The sequence below is a fragment of the Cryptomeria japonica genome, chromosome 11 (genome assembly GCF_030272615.1).
Source record: "Cryptomeria japonica chromosome 11, Sugi_1.0, whole genome shotgun sequence".
In the NCBI taxonomy this organism is placed as follows: Eukaryota; Viridiplantae; Streptophyta; class Pinopsida; order Cupressales; family Cupressaceae; genus Cryptomeria; species Cryptomeria japonica.
In genome coordinates this window covers 55,895,803-55,914,801 of record NC_081415.1, presented here as the reverse complement: position 1 = coordinate 55,914,801, position 18,999 = coordinate 55,895,803, and the positions used below count along the sequence as shown (strand labels likewise).

The 18,999-nt window shown below is 36.7% G+C and overlaps 1 protein-coding gene across 8 annotated transcripts in view; it reads right to left on the bottom strand.

The window, feature by feature from the left end:
• The window catches only part of LOC131051349 (uncharacterized), a 184,901-nt gene that overhangs the window by 76,235 nt on the left and 89,667 nt on the right, over window positions 1–18,999 (bottom strand). For all 8 annotated transcript variants that reach the window (XM_057985819.2, XM_057985822.2, XM_057985818.2 and 5 more), the window contains one exon: window positions 10,228–10,386. In XM_057985819.2, coding sequence (XP_057841802.2) covers window positions 10,228–10,386 — 159 coding nt within the window. The remainder of the gene's footprint in view (window positions 1–10,227; window positions 10,387–18,999) is intronic.

The window sequence follows — 18,999 nt, the reverse complement described above, 5'->3', positions numbered from 1 at the left end:
TGCATTTATTGTAGTTTGCATATGAGACACTTAGGAAAGTGTGCATCTAGGGAAGTTGCTTGTAGAAGAAATTCCACCTTTTGTGGTCTTATCTTGTTGTTACATTCCACCTTCGATGGGTGATCCACCTTTTGTGCAATATTTTATTATTTCTCCTACCTACCCTCACCTACCCTTGTATCTCATTGAGCCACATGTCATACTTGTGTGCTCATATAGCCTTGCCTTTATAAGCGGGCTCATTTACATTGTATGTAATCAATCAACTCAATCAATTGGGTATTTTGCATCTTGATAGGAATACAGTTTATTCTTGTCACATATTTTGTTCTCTCTTGTTTGTGTTATCAACTGGACTCTAGATCTTGGCAAATTCTCACATAATTTAATCTGGAACATTATAGGGGCCTCCAAAGATGAGCAGGAATTGGTGTCTCCAATAGGTTGGTGCTTAAAAAGATTGTAAGAGAAGTTTTATGTAAGCAATATTTTTCTTATGTTTTCTCCTCAAAGGGTTTCCACATAAATCTTGTGTTCCTCGTGTTCTTAATTGTTGATGTTGTGCAATTGATAATATTGTGGTTGTTAATTTAAAAAAGTATAAGATTGTCTTATACTGACTCGCACACCCAACCTCAATATATGTGTGTGCTCAGCACAAGAGTCACAAAAGATAATCCTCGAACTAAGGTAGCATTACACTCAAATTGTAGAAGATCTAATAAGGACATAAGGACAAAAGGGGAGCGGAAAGCTATTATTGCAAAAAATGGGTCACGCAACTTGCAAGTATAGAAATAAAGAAAATGATATTATCAACGAAAAGATCCAAGAAGCTAATGTTGAAATGGTAATTCGATATTAAACAAGGAGACGAAAGACTCCTTAAATAATAAAATCCATAACAATGTTTCTATAAGAAACAATCGTGAACTGATGAGCAAAAATAGAAACTAACTAAATGACCATTAATGATACATTAATTACTTTAATACCCTCCCTTAATGGTCATCCTATTAACTACACTAAGTTATCCCCTAAATTTTACAAACTTGTCCGAGCTCATTGACTTAGTGAGAATATTTGCAATTTGGTCCAATGTTGGAGCATACTGTAAGATCACAGTTCCATCTTCAACAAGCTATCGGATAAAGAGACAATGAACTCTACATCTTTCGTTCACTCGTAGAAGACTATATTCTTTGCAAGTTTTAGCAACCCTTGATTGTCACAAAACAAGGGTGAAAGACCTGCTTGAGACATTTTCATGTCAGAAAACATCCTTCATAGCCATACTGCCTCACATGTTGATTTAACAATTCCCCGATGTTCTGCTTCAGTCGCGGAAAGAGCCACCGCCTACTGCTTCTTACTAGTCCAAGTGACTACACTCGTACCAAGACTGAAGACATACCCACAAGTAGACTTCTTGTCATCAACAGAACCTACACAATCTAAGTTTGTAAACCCAATCGATCAAGGATCTTCACCAGTTTTACCACCCCTTGATTGTCACAAAACAAGGGTGAAGGACCTACTTGAGACATTTTCATGTCAGAAAGCATCCTTCGTAGCCATACTGCCTCACATGTTGCTTTAACAATTCCTCAATATTTTGCTTTTGCTGAGGAAAGAGCCACAGCCTACTTCTTCTTACTAGTCCATGTGACTGCTCCCGTACCAAGACTGAATACATACCCACAAGTAGACTTTTTGTCATCCATAGAACCTGCACAAGCTGAGCTTGTAAAACCAATTAGTCGAGGATCTTTGCTTCTATTGTACAAAATGCCAAAGTCAAGTGTCCCTTTCACATATCTCAATTCACGCTTCACTGCAACACAATGTTCTTCTTTAGGGGTTGTCGTGAAACAAGATATGCAGCTCACAACATAACTAAGATCAAGTCTAGTGGTTGTAAGATAGATGAGACTACCAACTAGGTGCCTAAATATCAACTCATTCACCACAAATGAATCTAATTTGGCTAATAGTTTTAAGTTCAACCCTTTCCCCATGGGTGTAGATGAAGGTTTTCGTTCTTCCATCCTAAACTTATCTAGCAAACTCCTAGCATACTTTGACTAAGAAGTGAATATGCCAAACCTCTACACTAAGACAATAATGCAAGAGTCTCAAATCTGTCCTATCAAATGTCTGCCTCAAGCCATAAACAACCTTCACCAATCTACATACCTATTGTTCTTTGCCTACAACCTTGAAACCTTTAGGCTATGTCGTGCAGACCTCTTCCTCCAAATCACCACTGAGGAAGGCACTCTTACATGTCCATCTGATGAACTTTCTAGCCAAACTATGTTGCAATGCCTAGAACCAGTCGGATGGTGCTCATCTTTGTTGTAGGAGCAAAGGTTTAGTCATAGTCAACTCCTTTCTGTGAGAAGCCTTCAACTACGAACCGAGCTTTGTATTAATCAAGTGTTCCATCAGCTTTGTACTTCACTTTATAGACCCATTTGCAACCGATGGCTTTCCCCACTGGTGATGAAAGATCCGATACAACCCGTGTTACTCTTCAAAAGACTATGATGTTCAACTTCCATAGCCTTTTCCCATCCAGGTTTACCTTTTCCCTCTGAATAAATCTGGGGCTCATAAACACTCTAAATGTTGGCCCATATTCTTCTTGCTCTTGCCTCCAAAAGTCCTACCGTCAATAAGCTCATCATCCTGAACATCACAGATAAGCTTTTCCCACCATTTAGGCTAGAAAGAAAAACCATCTACTTCCAAATCAAGAGTATCAACATGACTTGGTCTGCCTAGAATAAAATCATCTGGATATTGATCCAAGTTTTCCTTAGAGAACTCTGGTGGAACAATGTCATGCTTAGGAGACTCCACAATTTCAAGTTCAGAATCATCAGAAACCCTCCCTTTAGGTGGAGCTAATGAAAGCCTAACACCTATATCTTTTATCTGCAGAGGCTGATCTTCAAGACGCTGGATAGGAGAAGTGAGCAAAAAAGGCCAACCATCTTCATAAAAGACCACATCTCTATTAAATATGAGATTATCAGTGTCCACATCAATCAACCGATAGGCCTTATGATTGTCATTGTAGCCTGTAAGAATCAAAATCTGACCTTTGGAATCCAAATTTATTCTCTTTGCATCTAAAATCCAAGCATATGTACTCAAACCAAAAGCCATGAGTGGCTGATTTAGCAATAGACACATAGTACATGTTGAGAAATATGAGATTCCACCCACCAAATGTAATCTGAACATTGCCCTTGCCAACAACCGTATACTCTTCACCACCTCCAAAGATCACAAAATCGGAGCACGCCGTGTACTTCGTTAACAAATCTCTTTTGTGCATGAAATGTCGAGAAGCTCCAGAATCAATGTACCAAGCAAATGATTTAACCTGGTCTACAAGTCTTTTGGCCATAAATGCATAAAAGGCAGACTCCTTCTGCTCATTATGCTCTGCAACATGGGCCTTTTGCTGAGACCCTCCCTGCTTGGATTTCTCATCAGCCAACCATTTTCTGCACTATTTCTTCATGAGGCCAAGCTTTCCACAATAATGACAATGTGATAACTTTCTTGAAGTTGCCATCAATTTTGTTGTGTCCATTTGACTGAAAGGACTTGCCTTTGCTTTGCCTTTATCTTTGGGTTTGGAAGTAACGCTTGTTTTGCAATGGATGATTCGCTACTACTCCCAAACTATCATTTCCATCTATTTTGTTGCACATGCTTATTGCATAGGTCAGCAAACTTCAAGACGACATTCGTGGATGTAATGTTTGTAGGATCGTGGTAAGTTTTTCAGCATAATAACCACCACATCCTATTCTTCCATCTTGCGACCAATAGCCTCCAGTTGATCACGAATATCCTTGATATTCGTAAGATTCTCTTGCAGGGATATCTTATTGTCCATCATGATGGACAACGACATATTCTTAAGAAAGAATGCTCTACCCTTGTCTAACGTTTCATGGAGATCCTTCAGATGCATCCAAATCTCCATAGCTGTCTTGCCAAACGACACTTGTGGAAGCATGTCGTCGTGACTGACAACTTAATGAGCATAACCGCTTCCCGACTACGCTCATCCAACTTGTCCTGGTCTTTGCCTGCCATCGAGGGACGAGCAGTCTTACCCAAAACAATTTGGTCTAGACATTGGTATTCAAAGCTGGTGAGCATGCATTGTTTCCATGTGTTGTAATTTTTGTCGTTGAAGCACTAACTGCTTTCAAACATGATGTTGGTCAATGATGCCATCCCTCTTGTTTTCCAATGCATAAAAAATGAGGTAAAACTTTAGCAACAACGAACTTCGAAAATAAAGCTGATTTTTGTGGACAAAAAATCAGTCAAAAACCCTCACACGAAACTCAAGGCACAGATTCTGAGGCAATAAAAAAAACACTGATTTTATAACAAAAAAATTAGTCAAAAAAACTTGTTGCAAAACTTCAAACTTCTAACAGAAACCCTAGCCAGCAACAGAAATCACACATAAGTTTTGAAATACTCCATATTGCCTCAAAAAAACGTTGTGAAAAATGGTGATTGGTAGAAGAAGAGGCATCACAAGCATCACAAAAAGCCCTAGTCGCACGAGTTGGAGAATGCAAAAAAAAAAACTAGCATGCAGAAACAGTCAGAAAAGCCAAACACGAGTAGAACCCAGATCATATTTTTAAGCAAAAATATAGATGTAATCGCGAGCACGAACCCATTCACGAAAGACAAGACTGCAAAACCAAACCTTAACATGGCAAAAAATACCAAACACAACCACACAAAAAACACCTGCGTTCAAAGATGCCACCACAAATTCATAGAAATGCGATTTTTGCAAACTAAAACTTCCACAATTTGATGACAAAATCCATTATTAGACGTGTCGAAGTTGATACAATGCGAAAATGCACACAAACCTTTTCATCACAAAAACGAGTCATGGAAATGCATTGCGGTTGCAAAAGAAACCCTTGAATCGCCAAAACCGGGCTGTCACAAGTAGAGAACATCTAGATCGCATGAGTAGACGGCCATGATTCAAACCAAAAACCCGTGAACAAAGTTGCAAACTTCAGGTGTGGAAAAAACAAACACAAGATTTCACCTTCAAAAACGCCTTCAATTGTTTTTTTAAGAACAGAAACACGATTTTTATCTTTTAAAAAAAAAAGAAAAAAATCAATTTTTAGGATTTGAGCATGAATTTTTTAATCCAAAGATTAGCCAAAAAATTTTAACCTTCGCTCTAAAACCATGAAATAATAATTTGATATTAAACAAGGAGACGAAAGACTCCTTAAATAATAAAATACAATACCATGTTTCTATAAGAAACAATCGTGAACTGAAGAGCAGAAATAGATACTAGCTAAATAACTAAAACTAACTAAATGACCATTAATAATACATTAATTACTTTAATCAATGTAGACATTGTTGAAGATCCTCAGGATGCTAACAATGGTAAAGAAGTTGATTTTTCTGCATTTTAAAGAAGTCTAGTTCTTTGAAGACCAAAAGGAATTTAGTATATATAAAGCTCAATATGGATTTTTGCTCAATTAGCTTGAGAATTTGTCGATCATGGGAATCATACGCTTACGAGGGTCATGAGACAACTTGATGGAGCTCTATGAGTATAGCTCAGCATGGATTGTTGCCCAATTGAAATATCCCCTATACTGAAATGACTAAAAACAAGGAATATTTAACTGTCCAAACTGTGTGTTATACTGTTCTTAGATTTTTGTGTTATGCTGACAGAGTGTCTCAGAATTTTTCAGTTTAATATGGAGGTCTTCAAACACTTACTTCTAATGAATAATCAACAATAAATGACACTTATTAAATTGGACAATCATCAAAGACGCATTCACTACTAAATTATAGACTTCAATGCTATTTTAGACACACTTACACACACCAACAGCTTGCTGTCATTTTGACAAACAGTTGGCATAAAACCTCAGACAAAAAGAAATATGAATGCAACCTTATTTCTTCCTTTCATTCAAAAGGGATGTTCCAATAAGTCTATACAATGATAACACAATGTCCCAAACTCAACCTATTATTGACTCATAATTTTCTGAGTACAAAGACAGTGATGACTGCATACATAAATAGTATCAAATGTTCATTGAAAGACAACACCAAAATGAACCTGGTTGAGACGCCTTGATGCAAGGATGAAGAAGCGATCAATATGCTATTTGTTGAGCCCACATCATCATCATAATGAAGTGTTTCCAAAATCGCCCCTGCTGTTCATGGAAGTCTCTGAATATGAATGAAGGATCAGCTGCAAGTCCTCAAGCTCTTCTCCAAAATGTTTGCCTTCCCTTCACAAATATAGTGCTATCTTCATTGATGAGATTGGATACCAACTGAGTGAGATATGAGCAAAACCGAGGTTATGGGCTGACTGCCACGATTTTGATTTCAGACTGATATGGCACTTAGTCCTTCCACAAAACACCTTCAAAATGTCTCAAACAGTATCGCCTAACTCCTCCAAGAATATTGCTGGCCTTAGTGGGAAGGTTTGATGACTAAATGATGAAATCAGACTCAAATCGAGGGTTAGGAGGTAAAATACAAATTTGTCTACGGCGACTCACAAATCTTCTTCAAAATGTCCTCCAATAGAATCGCCTCACTACTCCAATCAAAATCGATATGCTATGGGCCTTCAATCTGAAAATCAGATTATAGCATGAACCCATCCACCATGGAAATATAACAAACTTGATAAGCACACTTAAGAAGACTGATTTGTCTCCCCCCCTTGGAAGATCTCTCACCTCCTCAATTATGCTAACCATCGAGAGTTTACGTTCCCAAATGATTGTCTGCAGAAACCCTTGGCTCCACAAGTCTACACAAGAAGAGATATTCACAAAAACTGATGATCAACAATGAACCACCTTCCTCTATTTATTCTTTTCCTATCCAATCATCTGATTCCTTCTAGAAGATTCTCTTATTATCCTGTTGTTACACTTTATTATTTTATTACACATTAATTTAATTGCACTTTTTAAAATATTATTATATAATTAAAGTGCACACGTCTCACAATACGTGTAATCTCCTTATTTCGCCATAAAATCAAGTAGACATGAAATGTGAAGCCGTAAATCATTGCAAATCGACCCCCTAATCAAATCCTCTTGGCCTACGAGGGTCAAGTGATAGGCCAATCCAGTGAATATCTGCGGACTAATGAGAAGGGGACATTACACCAATGGTTTGAGAGGTTTGTGGTTCAGAAGTTCAAGGAAGTGACAATTTAAGAGCTCAAGAAATCAGCTCTAGAGCTACATCTTTATGAGGGCTTCGAGGCAGCTTCATGGAGGTCTGCCTAGTTGAAGAATTGTTTTCGAAGAAAATCTTCTAAAGGATTCGTGGTTCTAAGTGTTTTTAGTTTCCTTATGTTAGTTTGGTTTGTTTTAATGCAATTAGTCGTAATAGGGGTTTTTATATACAACTAAGACTTATTTTTGTAATTCAGTCACTTAATTTAGATTAGTTTCTTATTATTAGTTTATTATTGTTAGATTGTTTATCATGCTTTTGTCATGCATTGTTTCTATATCTTCACTAGAAATTCTATGTAAGGAAGTGTTTGTCAATGTAATTGCTTATCGAATCCAATAGTATATTTTTGTGTTGTATTTTGTTTCATAACAAATTATGTCTGGAAAAGGGAAAAATATAGCTATTGACAATGAATTCAAAGGTAGCTCTTCAATCCATAGACCTAAGATTCTAGAAACAACAATAGAAAAAAGCCTGAAAGAAGAAACAACTAACACACCAAGGAAACCATCAGCAAAAATGACAGGGAAGAGAAAGAAGCGAGAGCAACAAACAAAGGGAGCAAACATTGTAGAATCTCACTTAGGATAGTTTAACAACTACAAAATGTTGATTGTGTTGGGAAAACAATCTTCAAGATCCCCCTCTCAGAGATGCACTAATGGTTGCTCAAGTAGACAAAGTTATACAAAGTTTCTCATTTTAAATCTGTGAATCTGAGCTATATCCAATGACGATGGTAGCTAACTATGATAGAACCAGGCAAAAATATATTGTCCACCATATGGACTCAATAGTGACCTTAGCATATAGCCCTAAGGATTTTTGCCAAGTATTTAGAATCTCATGCTCACAAATCTCAATATCAAACCCTTGACACATGTCAATCAAAACCAAAAAGCAGCAGTTACCAAAATACCTATGTTACCTCGAGTTTTCAGGACGGGAGTATGGGAGGACGGGGAAACGGGTTTCCAGGACGTTTTTTTTTTGCCCGGAATAGGGGACGGCTAGCTATATATATATATATATATGAATAATGAAATTTAATAATAGCAAGTAGCAACATAATAACATTTATAAATTAGAGTCTTGATTCTAATTCTAATTATTTGCATATGATGTTTGATTTCAATGTTTTCAAAAAGATTTTCATTCGTCAGCAAAATAAGTTAACTGTTCTCACTCAAATTGAATGATTAAGACTAAGCTATGAACATTCCGATATAAGAACAGAGTGCACATATTACAAATGAAACATAGACTTTAATAATGGTATCTGTTCATTGAGTGATAACAATAATTCATGGCATCCATATATGATAGTTGCGGTGTTAAAATCTCTTCCAGCATACATGGAAATAATTGCAGAGAAATCTGACCTTAATATTGAGCAGATAACAACATACCTAGTGCAGCAAATGGATGAAGAAATACTCAGATTTATGCATAGGTACTCAGAATGTGAACAGCAACAACAAGAATCTTATATCTGCTCAAAAAAAAATTAAACTTTTTTTTTTAATTGTTGTATGAGCCGGAAACGGCTAGCCGTCCCTGCGACGGCTAGGGGACAACTTGGGCATCCCCTGCTGTCCCGGGGACGGTCAACGGTCCCCGGGGAAAATGTTGACCCTCCCCGAGTTTCCAGGACGGTTTCCGGAAATTTTCGGGGATCAGGGACAGCTGGGAGACGTTTCTGGCCGTCCCCAAGTCCTCGAAACAGGGATGGTTTCCGAAACAGGTGCCTTGAAGTCGGAAACGTGTTTCCGGGTAACATAGCAAAATACTCCATAACGAAAACCTTACAAAACAAGTATAGGCAAATATTTTGAGTAAGGAAAACAAAGGCCTACACAAGAATTATCTAGCAACTAATGAATGGAAGTGCATACTAGATATTATCAACAGTAGGTTAATGGGGGCAACACAAGCTTTGGACATTGTTGTTTGAATGACTGAATACATGGTTGGGCTTAGCAAGGGAGTGATTTATAACTGTGCAAATATATTATTACTACAAATTCAGAAATTTTTTATATTTTAAACATAAAATCTCCTATATGACAACACGCAATTGAATTATTGTTGAACGCAATTTTCACACAGGTACAATTACATGTAGATGGCAAAGTTCAACCAAACATTGAGTATGATTCCTCCTAGCCATCTATTTTTCGACAGAAATCTTTGGATTTACAAATCATGATAGGAAAAGGAGACAAAGCCAAGTCAGCCAAGTCAACTACACGAAAGAGGAAAAGTACACAAACATACTTCTTGACATATGTATTTGCACAAGAAATAAAGGAAATCGAGAAGGTCAGGAAGACAAGTCAAGTGGATAAAATGGAAGCAAATGTATAATAATGATTACTATGAAATAAAAACAGAGTGAGCTGTTGACAAGCACATGAATAAGTCAGCAAAGAATGATATTCAACCATGCATAGCACTTGAGAAATTCATAAAGGAGAACCTTATGATTTGTCAAAGGCAAAAGGAAAGAAAGGTTAAAGAAGTAAAAAATGGGGAGAATTGAAAGCATCCTTGAAAACTCATAAGGAAAACACAATCAATCAGCGACCAAATATTAATAGAACAGGAATATTAACCTATATTAGCAAGAAGGCAAGCAGAAATTTACATGACAGTACAATCATAGAAGACTAGTCGTTTTGTTCCTCACACATCTCTCTTACATAAACACACTGGATTTCATATAAGCTTCTATAAACATTCTATACATCTCTTAATAGAATAAATAGAGAATTTAAACACAAAAATATTCAAATATTCCATGGCAAAGCACAAGCCGTGACATATGCATATGCATGTGATAGATATCCAATACTTCCTTCCTGATCTACTTGCAAGCATGTGTAGAATCAAGCATACCTGATCAAGATCATCTATGATAAGAGCATTCCTATGATTTTGCCAGAACTCTCGGAGCTTGTTGATACATTTGAGATTTATTGAACATTCCAGTCCCCCTTTCATCCAGTCAGGAAGCTTTTTCAACCTCGAAAAAGCCTTATTTCGCAGTGTCTTGGCCTGCAAGACAAAATAAATATTAGCTACAGTTAAACCTCAGTATAACAAACAAAAAATCCCATAACTATCTGGGTTGCCCGTGATATTTCAAAGCTCAAAGTTCTTGAATATGTCAGATATCACATGAAAACCAATTAAATAGAATCCAAGAGGAAAGTAAATTGCACCTGGTTGGTAACCATGACCAAGACAAATGAAGATGGAAATTGGTGATTCTACTAAAGACAAGTTTCAGGTAGCAAACCGCATTTAACCAATAACTTAACATGAAAACAGGAGATGAAATATCTGACTTCAATAGTGAGAGAAGCAAACACATAATATGTCGTATGCATATTTCAGATAACACTTAGAAACTAAGGAAGCAGTCCGATGGAGTGGTCCCATGAGAAAAAGAAAATTATACTACGGGCTAAATTAGAATCTTGTGCAAAAAGATAGGAGCCCCTACTTTTAAGTTTAGATTTTAAGGGGGTGCCTCTGGGGTGAGGCTGAAAGTTTCCCCCATCAGCTTCTTAATTTTGCTGCCAGATGTCATTCATCTATAAATTTTTAAATTCTTGCCTATTTTTTTTTGATTTAGCTATATAGTTGCACATTTAACTGTACATTTAGCATTCCTTCCTGCTAAAAAATAATCATTAGACCACAAGCTTCTTGAAATTTTGGAGCTTACACTTTTAAGCTTGCCCATTATTATAATATCCATGCAAATAACAACTTATGAAAGCTCCTAACAATACTCAGCAGCACCCGCTGATATATTTTACAAAGCTCCCCTCCATGGTACAACAGTCTCAGCTATTTGAGAACATTGCTTATCCATTTCAGACCAGCATCAGCTTAGCACGTATAAAGAAATATCATGAATAAATTAAACTTTACATACAAAGAGTACCTTGTCCTAAACCATACCAGGTTAGCTCAAAATGTACACCATAGTAGTTTTTAACTTTGAATTTAAGTAGGGAGAAGGCCTTGTCCAAAACCATACTGAGATAGGCTCAAAATGTCCACCATGTTGAATTAAATTGTGTTTTATTTCACATTATTGTGCTATTTCATTTGTTTGCTTCCCATGCATCGATTATCCCACCTTGCTTCTAGATTTCACAACTGGTCCCTGATTATGGCCAGTTCTTCCCAAACATGAATGGTTATTGTTCTCAACTGATGTCACTAGTTAGCACTTTGTCTCTTATAGATGTTTGTTCTTTGACACGAAAGTTATTTTTATTGTTTCAAGCATAGTTGAACTACTCGCCAAGGCCTGAAAAAAAAGCTTAGGAAAAACTCGGCCAGTACTCGGCAAAAAACTCGGCAACTTAAAAAATTGCTTAAATTTAATTAGAAATGCAATTTTTTTGCAAAATTTAGTGAGTAGATGCATCCAATGAGTCAATAAATGAGAACACAAAAGAAACAGGCCGAGTCTAGATATATTTGATTGGTTTAAACGCAAATTGGGTACAAAATGGCATCCTCTTATGGAATGCTAGTGGCTGATACACTAAAACAAAATGAAATAGCAAATTGTTTTTTAAAGCTAAAAGTAAATACTACATCAAAACATTTTACATCTTCCTCTTCTTAGCTCTAGTGAAAAATAGGGGAGAGACGGAACTCGAGGGTCTAGTCCGAGGAGTCCGATGTGCCTCCTTCACCTCGCCAAAATGAGGTTGAGCGTAGCATCCCTTGCAAGGGTCTGAGGGTGAGAGAGAGGTAGAGAGATGAATCTAGATCTTGGGGGAGAGAGGAGAGAGTGAGATAGAGTGGTAGAGAGAGGAGATGGAGGAAGAGTGATAGGAAGATAGATAGGTCTAGAATTCGAGGCAGATAAAGTGGGTGAGGTAGAGAGAGCAAGAGAATGCTGATAGGAGCCTACTGGTTACTGAAATTTGAATGTCTGAAATTAAAAGATCTTCTAAAACCTAGAATTTGCATTATAACTCCCTACATATCTAAAACCACTCTCAAACATCCTGCCAATATATACATGAAATATAACTTTAAGTATAAGAAAGGAAAAAGACATATTGAAATGTGACTTATGTTGATAGGAGCCTACTGGTTACTGAAATCTGACTAAGTCTAAAAATTTAAAAGATCTTCTAAAACCTAGAATTTGCATTATAACTCCTACAGATCTGAAACCACTCTCAAAAATCCTACCAATATATACATGAAATATAACTTAAAGTATAAGAAAGGAAAAAGACATATTGAAATGTGACTTATGCTGATAGGAGCCTACTGGTTACTGAAATTTGACTGTCTGAAAATTTAAAAGATCTTCTAAAACCTAGAATTTGCATTATAACTCCTACAGATCTGAAACCACTCTCAAATATCCTACCAATATATACATGAAATATAACTTTCATGCATATATTCTAATGAAGAGAATGAGAGTGACTTGAAAAAAAAAATTAAATAATTTTTTGACGTGTTAGGGCCTTTTTTTTTATGCAGACGAGTTTTTGTGAAAAACTTGCCAAAAACTCTTGTGCAAGTAAATACCCGCAGAGCAAAAAAACTCGAAAAACTCGCTGATTACTATGCGAGTATTCCATCTATGGTTTCAACTATAATTTAACAACTCAACAAGTTGCCAAGTATTTACAAGTTTATTTTTACCTTTGTTATTGAAGGAAAACTCACTTATATAACAAGTTTTAGGCAAGATCAAAAAGTGGTAGATTCCAAGCAAGTACTTGACAAGTCCATATAAAAAACTCACAATGCGCAAAGATTTTCTAGCAGACACAAGGAAAACATGGAATGGAGAAATGTCATTCTCCAGCTTTATAAGCCCCATTCACCCAAGGTAAAGGCACACATTCACATTTCAACATTATTGAGCAAATTGAAAGGATTTTACAATGAATTCAAAGGCCTATGTGATCTTGAAAGCCTTCATTTAGGAATTAACCAAGGGTGTTGTCCCTGGACACTGGGAGGGACACAACACATCAACCATATTGGGGGTGTTGTACCTCAACCCCACTAGGGGCGGTAGCCCCACCACCAGACTCATTTGGTACACTTTTTTACTATATTTTGAATAAAAATTACACTTAAGAAATTTAAGTATTTTTTAAGTTGTAAAGTTTTGTCAAGTCGGAAAACTTTTGGTCTACCAACTCCAAGAAAAGTTTAAGCATGCAAACTATGGATCTACCAAATCAATCAATTTTCATGTGTAGTTTCTTGAGTGTTTTCCTCCATGTGGTAACCAGCTATTGGCTTTGGTACTTTACAAACAATCTTGGATCACTTTCTTGTATCTTCAGATATTCATAAGCGTCCACCTTAATAGTACAAAGTACAATTGAAAATAAATTATGGGCTCTTATCAATTGTGAAATTAAAAGAAAAGTGGTTTGTCATGACTAGCTTCTTTAGATCTATAATACTTGTTGTGGTCCTAAAGAAGATTTGTAGATCTTCTCGTGACAATTGATTTCTTTATGGGGCAATTCCAATTTAAGTCAGATGGTACGGTCCGATTCATTTCAATATATCTATCAACAATAGTGTGCCCATCTCCAATGATCTACAAATCTACGAAAAATCTTTGATCTTCTCAAAGATTGATCTAAATTCATCTCTATAAAGGGGCACTAATCTTGGTTTGTACAAGCGAAGGATGCAACATAGCAACATTGAATTATTTGATATGGATTTTAAGTATGGTGTGTTCAACGCCTAAGAGATACTCAACTATTTAGGGGTCACTGACCTTATAGACCTAATTCAGTATGGCAGTCCATTTAGCAACATCTTTTGTGACATTACACCACATAAAATTGTTGTGGAGTGTGAGGATTTTCTTCTATGTAGAAAGGGGGTTCTTTTTGTTGATGTTCGTGTTGACTTGGCACAATGAGTAAGAAATAAGGTGATTAAATACCACAAATACAAAAGAAATCTTACTAGTGAGAGGGATTACATTATGATACACAATGGGGATATTATGTGCTTTGCTGCTATTTTGTCATTTAAAAATGACATGACATGTACATAACCCTCCAATTGAAAATTTACTATATTCTTCATAATGCTTGTTCATATTGTGAGTTTTTAGTCATAAAAGGGTGCCACGAAATGCTTCATTAATTATATCTCTTCCACTATATCAAAGTTGGTGACATGATGCATTTTGGCCAGAAATCCATGGCTTTTGTAAGTCTACTTTTGGGTTCAAGATTTGTCACATGACATTGGGATTTTGCATCAATTGAACTTATTTTTGCTTATTGAGCTACTTGTTGTCAGGTATTCACACATCGCCCCATTGAAAATGGGGACCCCACTTTTCGCTTTCTAGGATTAGTCCTTTCTGCTCAGTCCTAGGTTGTCTTAGAGTCCTTCCTATTAATCTTTGCATTGAAGGGATAGAATTTCTTAACTAGCCAGAGAATTCATCAATTCAAGTGGAAAGGGATTGAATGAGGAGTCTTCCCTAAGGTCACTTTTGAAGATTAGTTTGACGTGGACATTGAAATGACTTAAGAATCGGAAGTTTGGATGAATAAAGTATAGGCAAGGGGAGGGATTGAACAAAGTGTCTACATAGGGTCATGTCCCTTGCTGGAGAACTTGCCATAGACCGTCCTTTGCCTCAAGATTAGAGCAATTTCCTTACTTGAGCATTCTTGAAGGGTAAAAGTTAACACATTTCGTGAAGATTTGGGATATGATCTAGTAGAGTGAAGGAAAGTGAAGGATTGAGTTCAAGATTGTTTGAGATCATGTACCTCTCTAAGGACTTAGGGCGAAACTTATTTAGCTCCCGTACCTTGCCAAGGGTCAAGAGCGAAAATTCCCATATACGTCCAGTCCTTCCAAAGGACATGGAGCGAAATTATCACCTTGCCTTGTCCTTGCTAAGGGTCCAGAGCGAACTACATGCCTTGTCCTTGTTGAGGGTCCAGAGCAAACTTGAATATGTATCTTGGAGAAGTCTTAAGGTGAACTTTGTTTAGAATTATGAGCGTACCTTGCCATGGTCCAAGAGTAAACTTTATCATTTGAAGCTTTCCTTCCAAGGGACATTGAGCGAACAGCATTATAAGTCTTGTCCTTGTCAAGGACATGGAGCGAATTTTTTATTTAGGTCTTGTCCTTCCGAAGGACAGAGGGCAAATTTTATCTTAGGACTTGTCCTCCCAAAGGACAGAGAGTGAACCTCATTTTGAGTCTTGTCCTTCTTAAAGTCATAGAGCGAAATTGTCATATAGGGCCTGTACTTGGAAAGGACATAGAGCGAAATGCCTACGTTGAACTTGTCCTTACAAAGGACATAAAGCAAACTGATGTGAAGATGGCGTAACTCCCAAAGGTCATCAAGCGAATTTTTGATATAGGTCTTGTCCTTCCAAAGGACATGGAGCGAAATTATCACCTCGGCCTTGTCCTCCTTAAGGTCCTTGAGCGAAATTCAATAAGACAAGCATTTTTTGATGCCTAAACTCATTCAAAATTCGAATTGCAAAGGAGATAAAGAGAGTTTGTGTTGAGTCGGCCAACATGAGGAAGGCAATTTATTGTTTTAGCAAGTCGGCCTTATACCCAAAAGACATGATCTTTACCCTAAGCGCCTTTAAAGGAGAAGTTAAAACATTCATCTCAACCATTAATTCAAGTATATTCTTCTCTCATAGTGCGAATTTGAGAGCAGACCTACTGAATCTGACCAGCAAGACAGCGAATTTCTCCAGCTAGACATCAAATTTTGTCAGCACATAAATGAATTTTATCAAAATATAGGTGAGTTGCTGTGGCACAAGGGTGAAAGTAGACATTGAAGGTGCGGACCTGATGATCAAGGAAGACAAATTCGAGCATTGAAGATGTGGATCTGATGTTTAGGAGGAGCGAATTTATCAAAAGGGAAGCGAATTTCACTATTGAGCAATCCAAATTCATTTAAAGAGCAGCAAATTCATCTTCCACAAGGCGAAATCCCTTCAGCTACACCAAGTTCCTTGATTATTATCAATAGTCTTTTGATCAGATATAGAGAAAATCGCATAAAATAAGAATGAGGAATTAAGTCGAAATGATAGTATGTAAGGGTTTTATATCATGTATGTTTGATGCCCAATTGTTTATTTTGTAGGAGGCAAGGAGAGAGATCAAAGGGGCCAGGTTGAAGGAAGATCGGAACAAGGATCTCAAGGAGAAAATTTCAGCATCAAGAACAACATACAAGGAAGGTGCTTTCAAGAAGCTTCATCAGCAAATACAAAAACATCAAGGAGGAGAAGATCTCAAGATATTCAAAGATTCTCACCACACCCTGAAGGCATGAAGAGATCAAAGGAGTGTTAAGGAGAAGTCATGCAATCACTCCAAGGCAAGCAAGCAAGGATAGAAGGAGGACTCAACTACATCAATAATTCTCATCATCATCATCATATTAAGCAACTGAATAATATTGAGTATCAAGAGATATCTCTCAACATCCCTTCATGATGAAGAATCAACTCAAGTCTACAAAGCGCAAGATTGAGGTGGCATCCCAGTCATTACTCCACCAATCCAAGGGGTTCACATCAACGTGTCTAAGTTCAATGAATCAAGCTCATATATGAAGGCACAAACTCTGAGGCACCTACCCTTGATATCTATTGGTCCACGCTCATTGAATGTAATTTTCTCATTAGCTAAGGAGAGTTTGTTGTAACAAACCCTAATTAGGGTTTTCATTGTAAAATCTTGGTCATTGATGGAGATTCAATCCTAGCCTTTCATTGTAAATGAGCTCTCTATAAAATCTTAGACTCTTCATTTGTAAAGGTTAATAGTCAATAGATAGTCTTAAGAGAGTAGAGTAGGAAGAGAAGGCAGAAATTGTTGCCTAAGTTGTAAATAAACTCCATTTTCAATGAAGTTATGGTGAACTGTGTTGTTTCATTACAATGTGCATGGTTTCTTGTTGGATCTTCACGTTAAATGATAAATAATTAGATTGAATGGAGGAATTTGTTGAATGTATTCATGTGGAATCTGTTAGTCCATACCACTAGCCTCTTGTTGATTGTAAGTGTGCCTTGTGTGGTCAACTGGAATGATATGAGCTTAACTTTGAATCGTTCTACATTCATTGCTTATGCTTTAACTTGAATGGTAATCGATGTTTGATGGTATTTATTCAAATATCTTTGAAATATCCTTAGAAGATTGCACTGAGCTTGTGTCAAATTGTTCAGTTTGATGGTGAGATCTCGATCAGTAGGATTCCATCTAATCATTCACTCATCTTCCTGCATTCTTAGGATTAGAATAGACTCTCTCAACCCCTCATCTTTTGCCATTTTTTTAAACTCAAGCTAGTTTAGGATCAAAAGCATTACCATGTTGTAACATCAAATGATCAAGTTCCAGCAAATTAGGCATTCAAGCATTAAAATGTAAGTCCCCTTGTGATTCCAGCATAATCACATCAACCAACGGATCTTATCCACATGTAGTGACCTTACATTCATGAACCTTGAAGTCTACTTGAATGATCCTTAAGCTAATCTTCAGCATCCGAGAGATTTTGTTCAAGAGAGGATAAGATACTTATGGTATTTTTTATTGTGTTCCCATGTGCCTAAAAAATACATCAACACTACCCATCATTGTTGTAAATAATTGAAGGCATTGAGATGTGTACTCTCTTCTATAGTGATTATTATTACAATTTCCCTATCTATTTGTTGTGCCCCTTTGACCATCAAATGAACAAGGATCTCTAGAAAGATAGTCTTTTTTTAATAGAAGTCTAGACATAAATATTAAGGTTTTCATCACCATAAGAAAGATAGCTAATACCTTTTCCTTTTACAGAAATTCACTAATAGCAAAATTTGATCAGTCAAATTGCCATTTCAATTTTTTACTTTTACAGCATGTAGCCCAGTTTTCATATTGTCATTAAATTTTTTTAGAAAGAAATCTAGTTATATCACCTATTTTGCCCTTAAGGGAGGGTGGTCTATAAATTGATAATAACAAACATTAAGAAGATATCCCATTTCACTTGTCTGAAAGTTTATCTTGAGCCAATAAAATGACATTCCCTCTTTGTTCTTCACAAGCTTTGGGATTTGATTTGGTCCCTCCATCTCATAACAATAGAAATTGATGCAATCTTTGAGTGTTTTAGAGTAACGACCAACTCCTATGTAGACTTGAATGGGCAGATGTTGAATATTTTGGATGCATTCCCCCACATGGAGACCGAACAATCCCTAACGAATGAACAAATTATCTCTTCGGGTTGAGGTCGTTGTAAAGCAACCAATGGTGGAGTCCCTAAAGAATCAAGGCTAGTTGAGATTGGATGACTTCATATCCAAAAAGTTTGTTAGATTGTGTTGAAACTTTGTGAACATTTGTGAGTGTTAAATCAGCTCCTACAGTCTCAGAGTGAATAATGTGGCATATATGGTTCAAGAAATTGTGTGGCTCCACGTATTATTGTTAAGTGTAGAACAAATGTCAATCCCTTATTGTTCAAGCATTGTTCCAACACTACAAAGTGAAGTATATTTCCTACAATCTAAGATGGAAAAATAGTTCTACGATTGTGTCATCTGATTTTGAGTATCCTATGGTGTC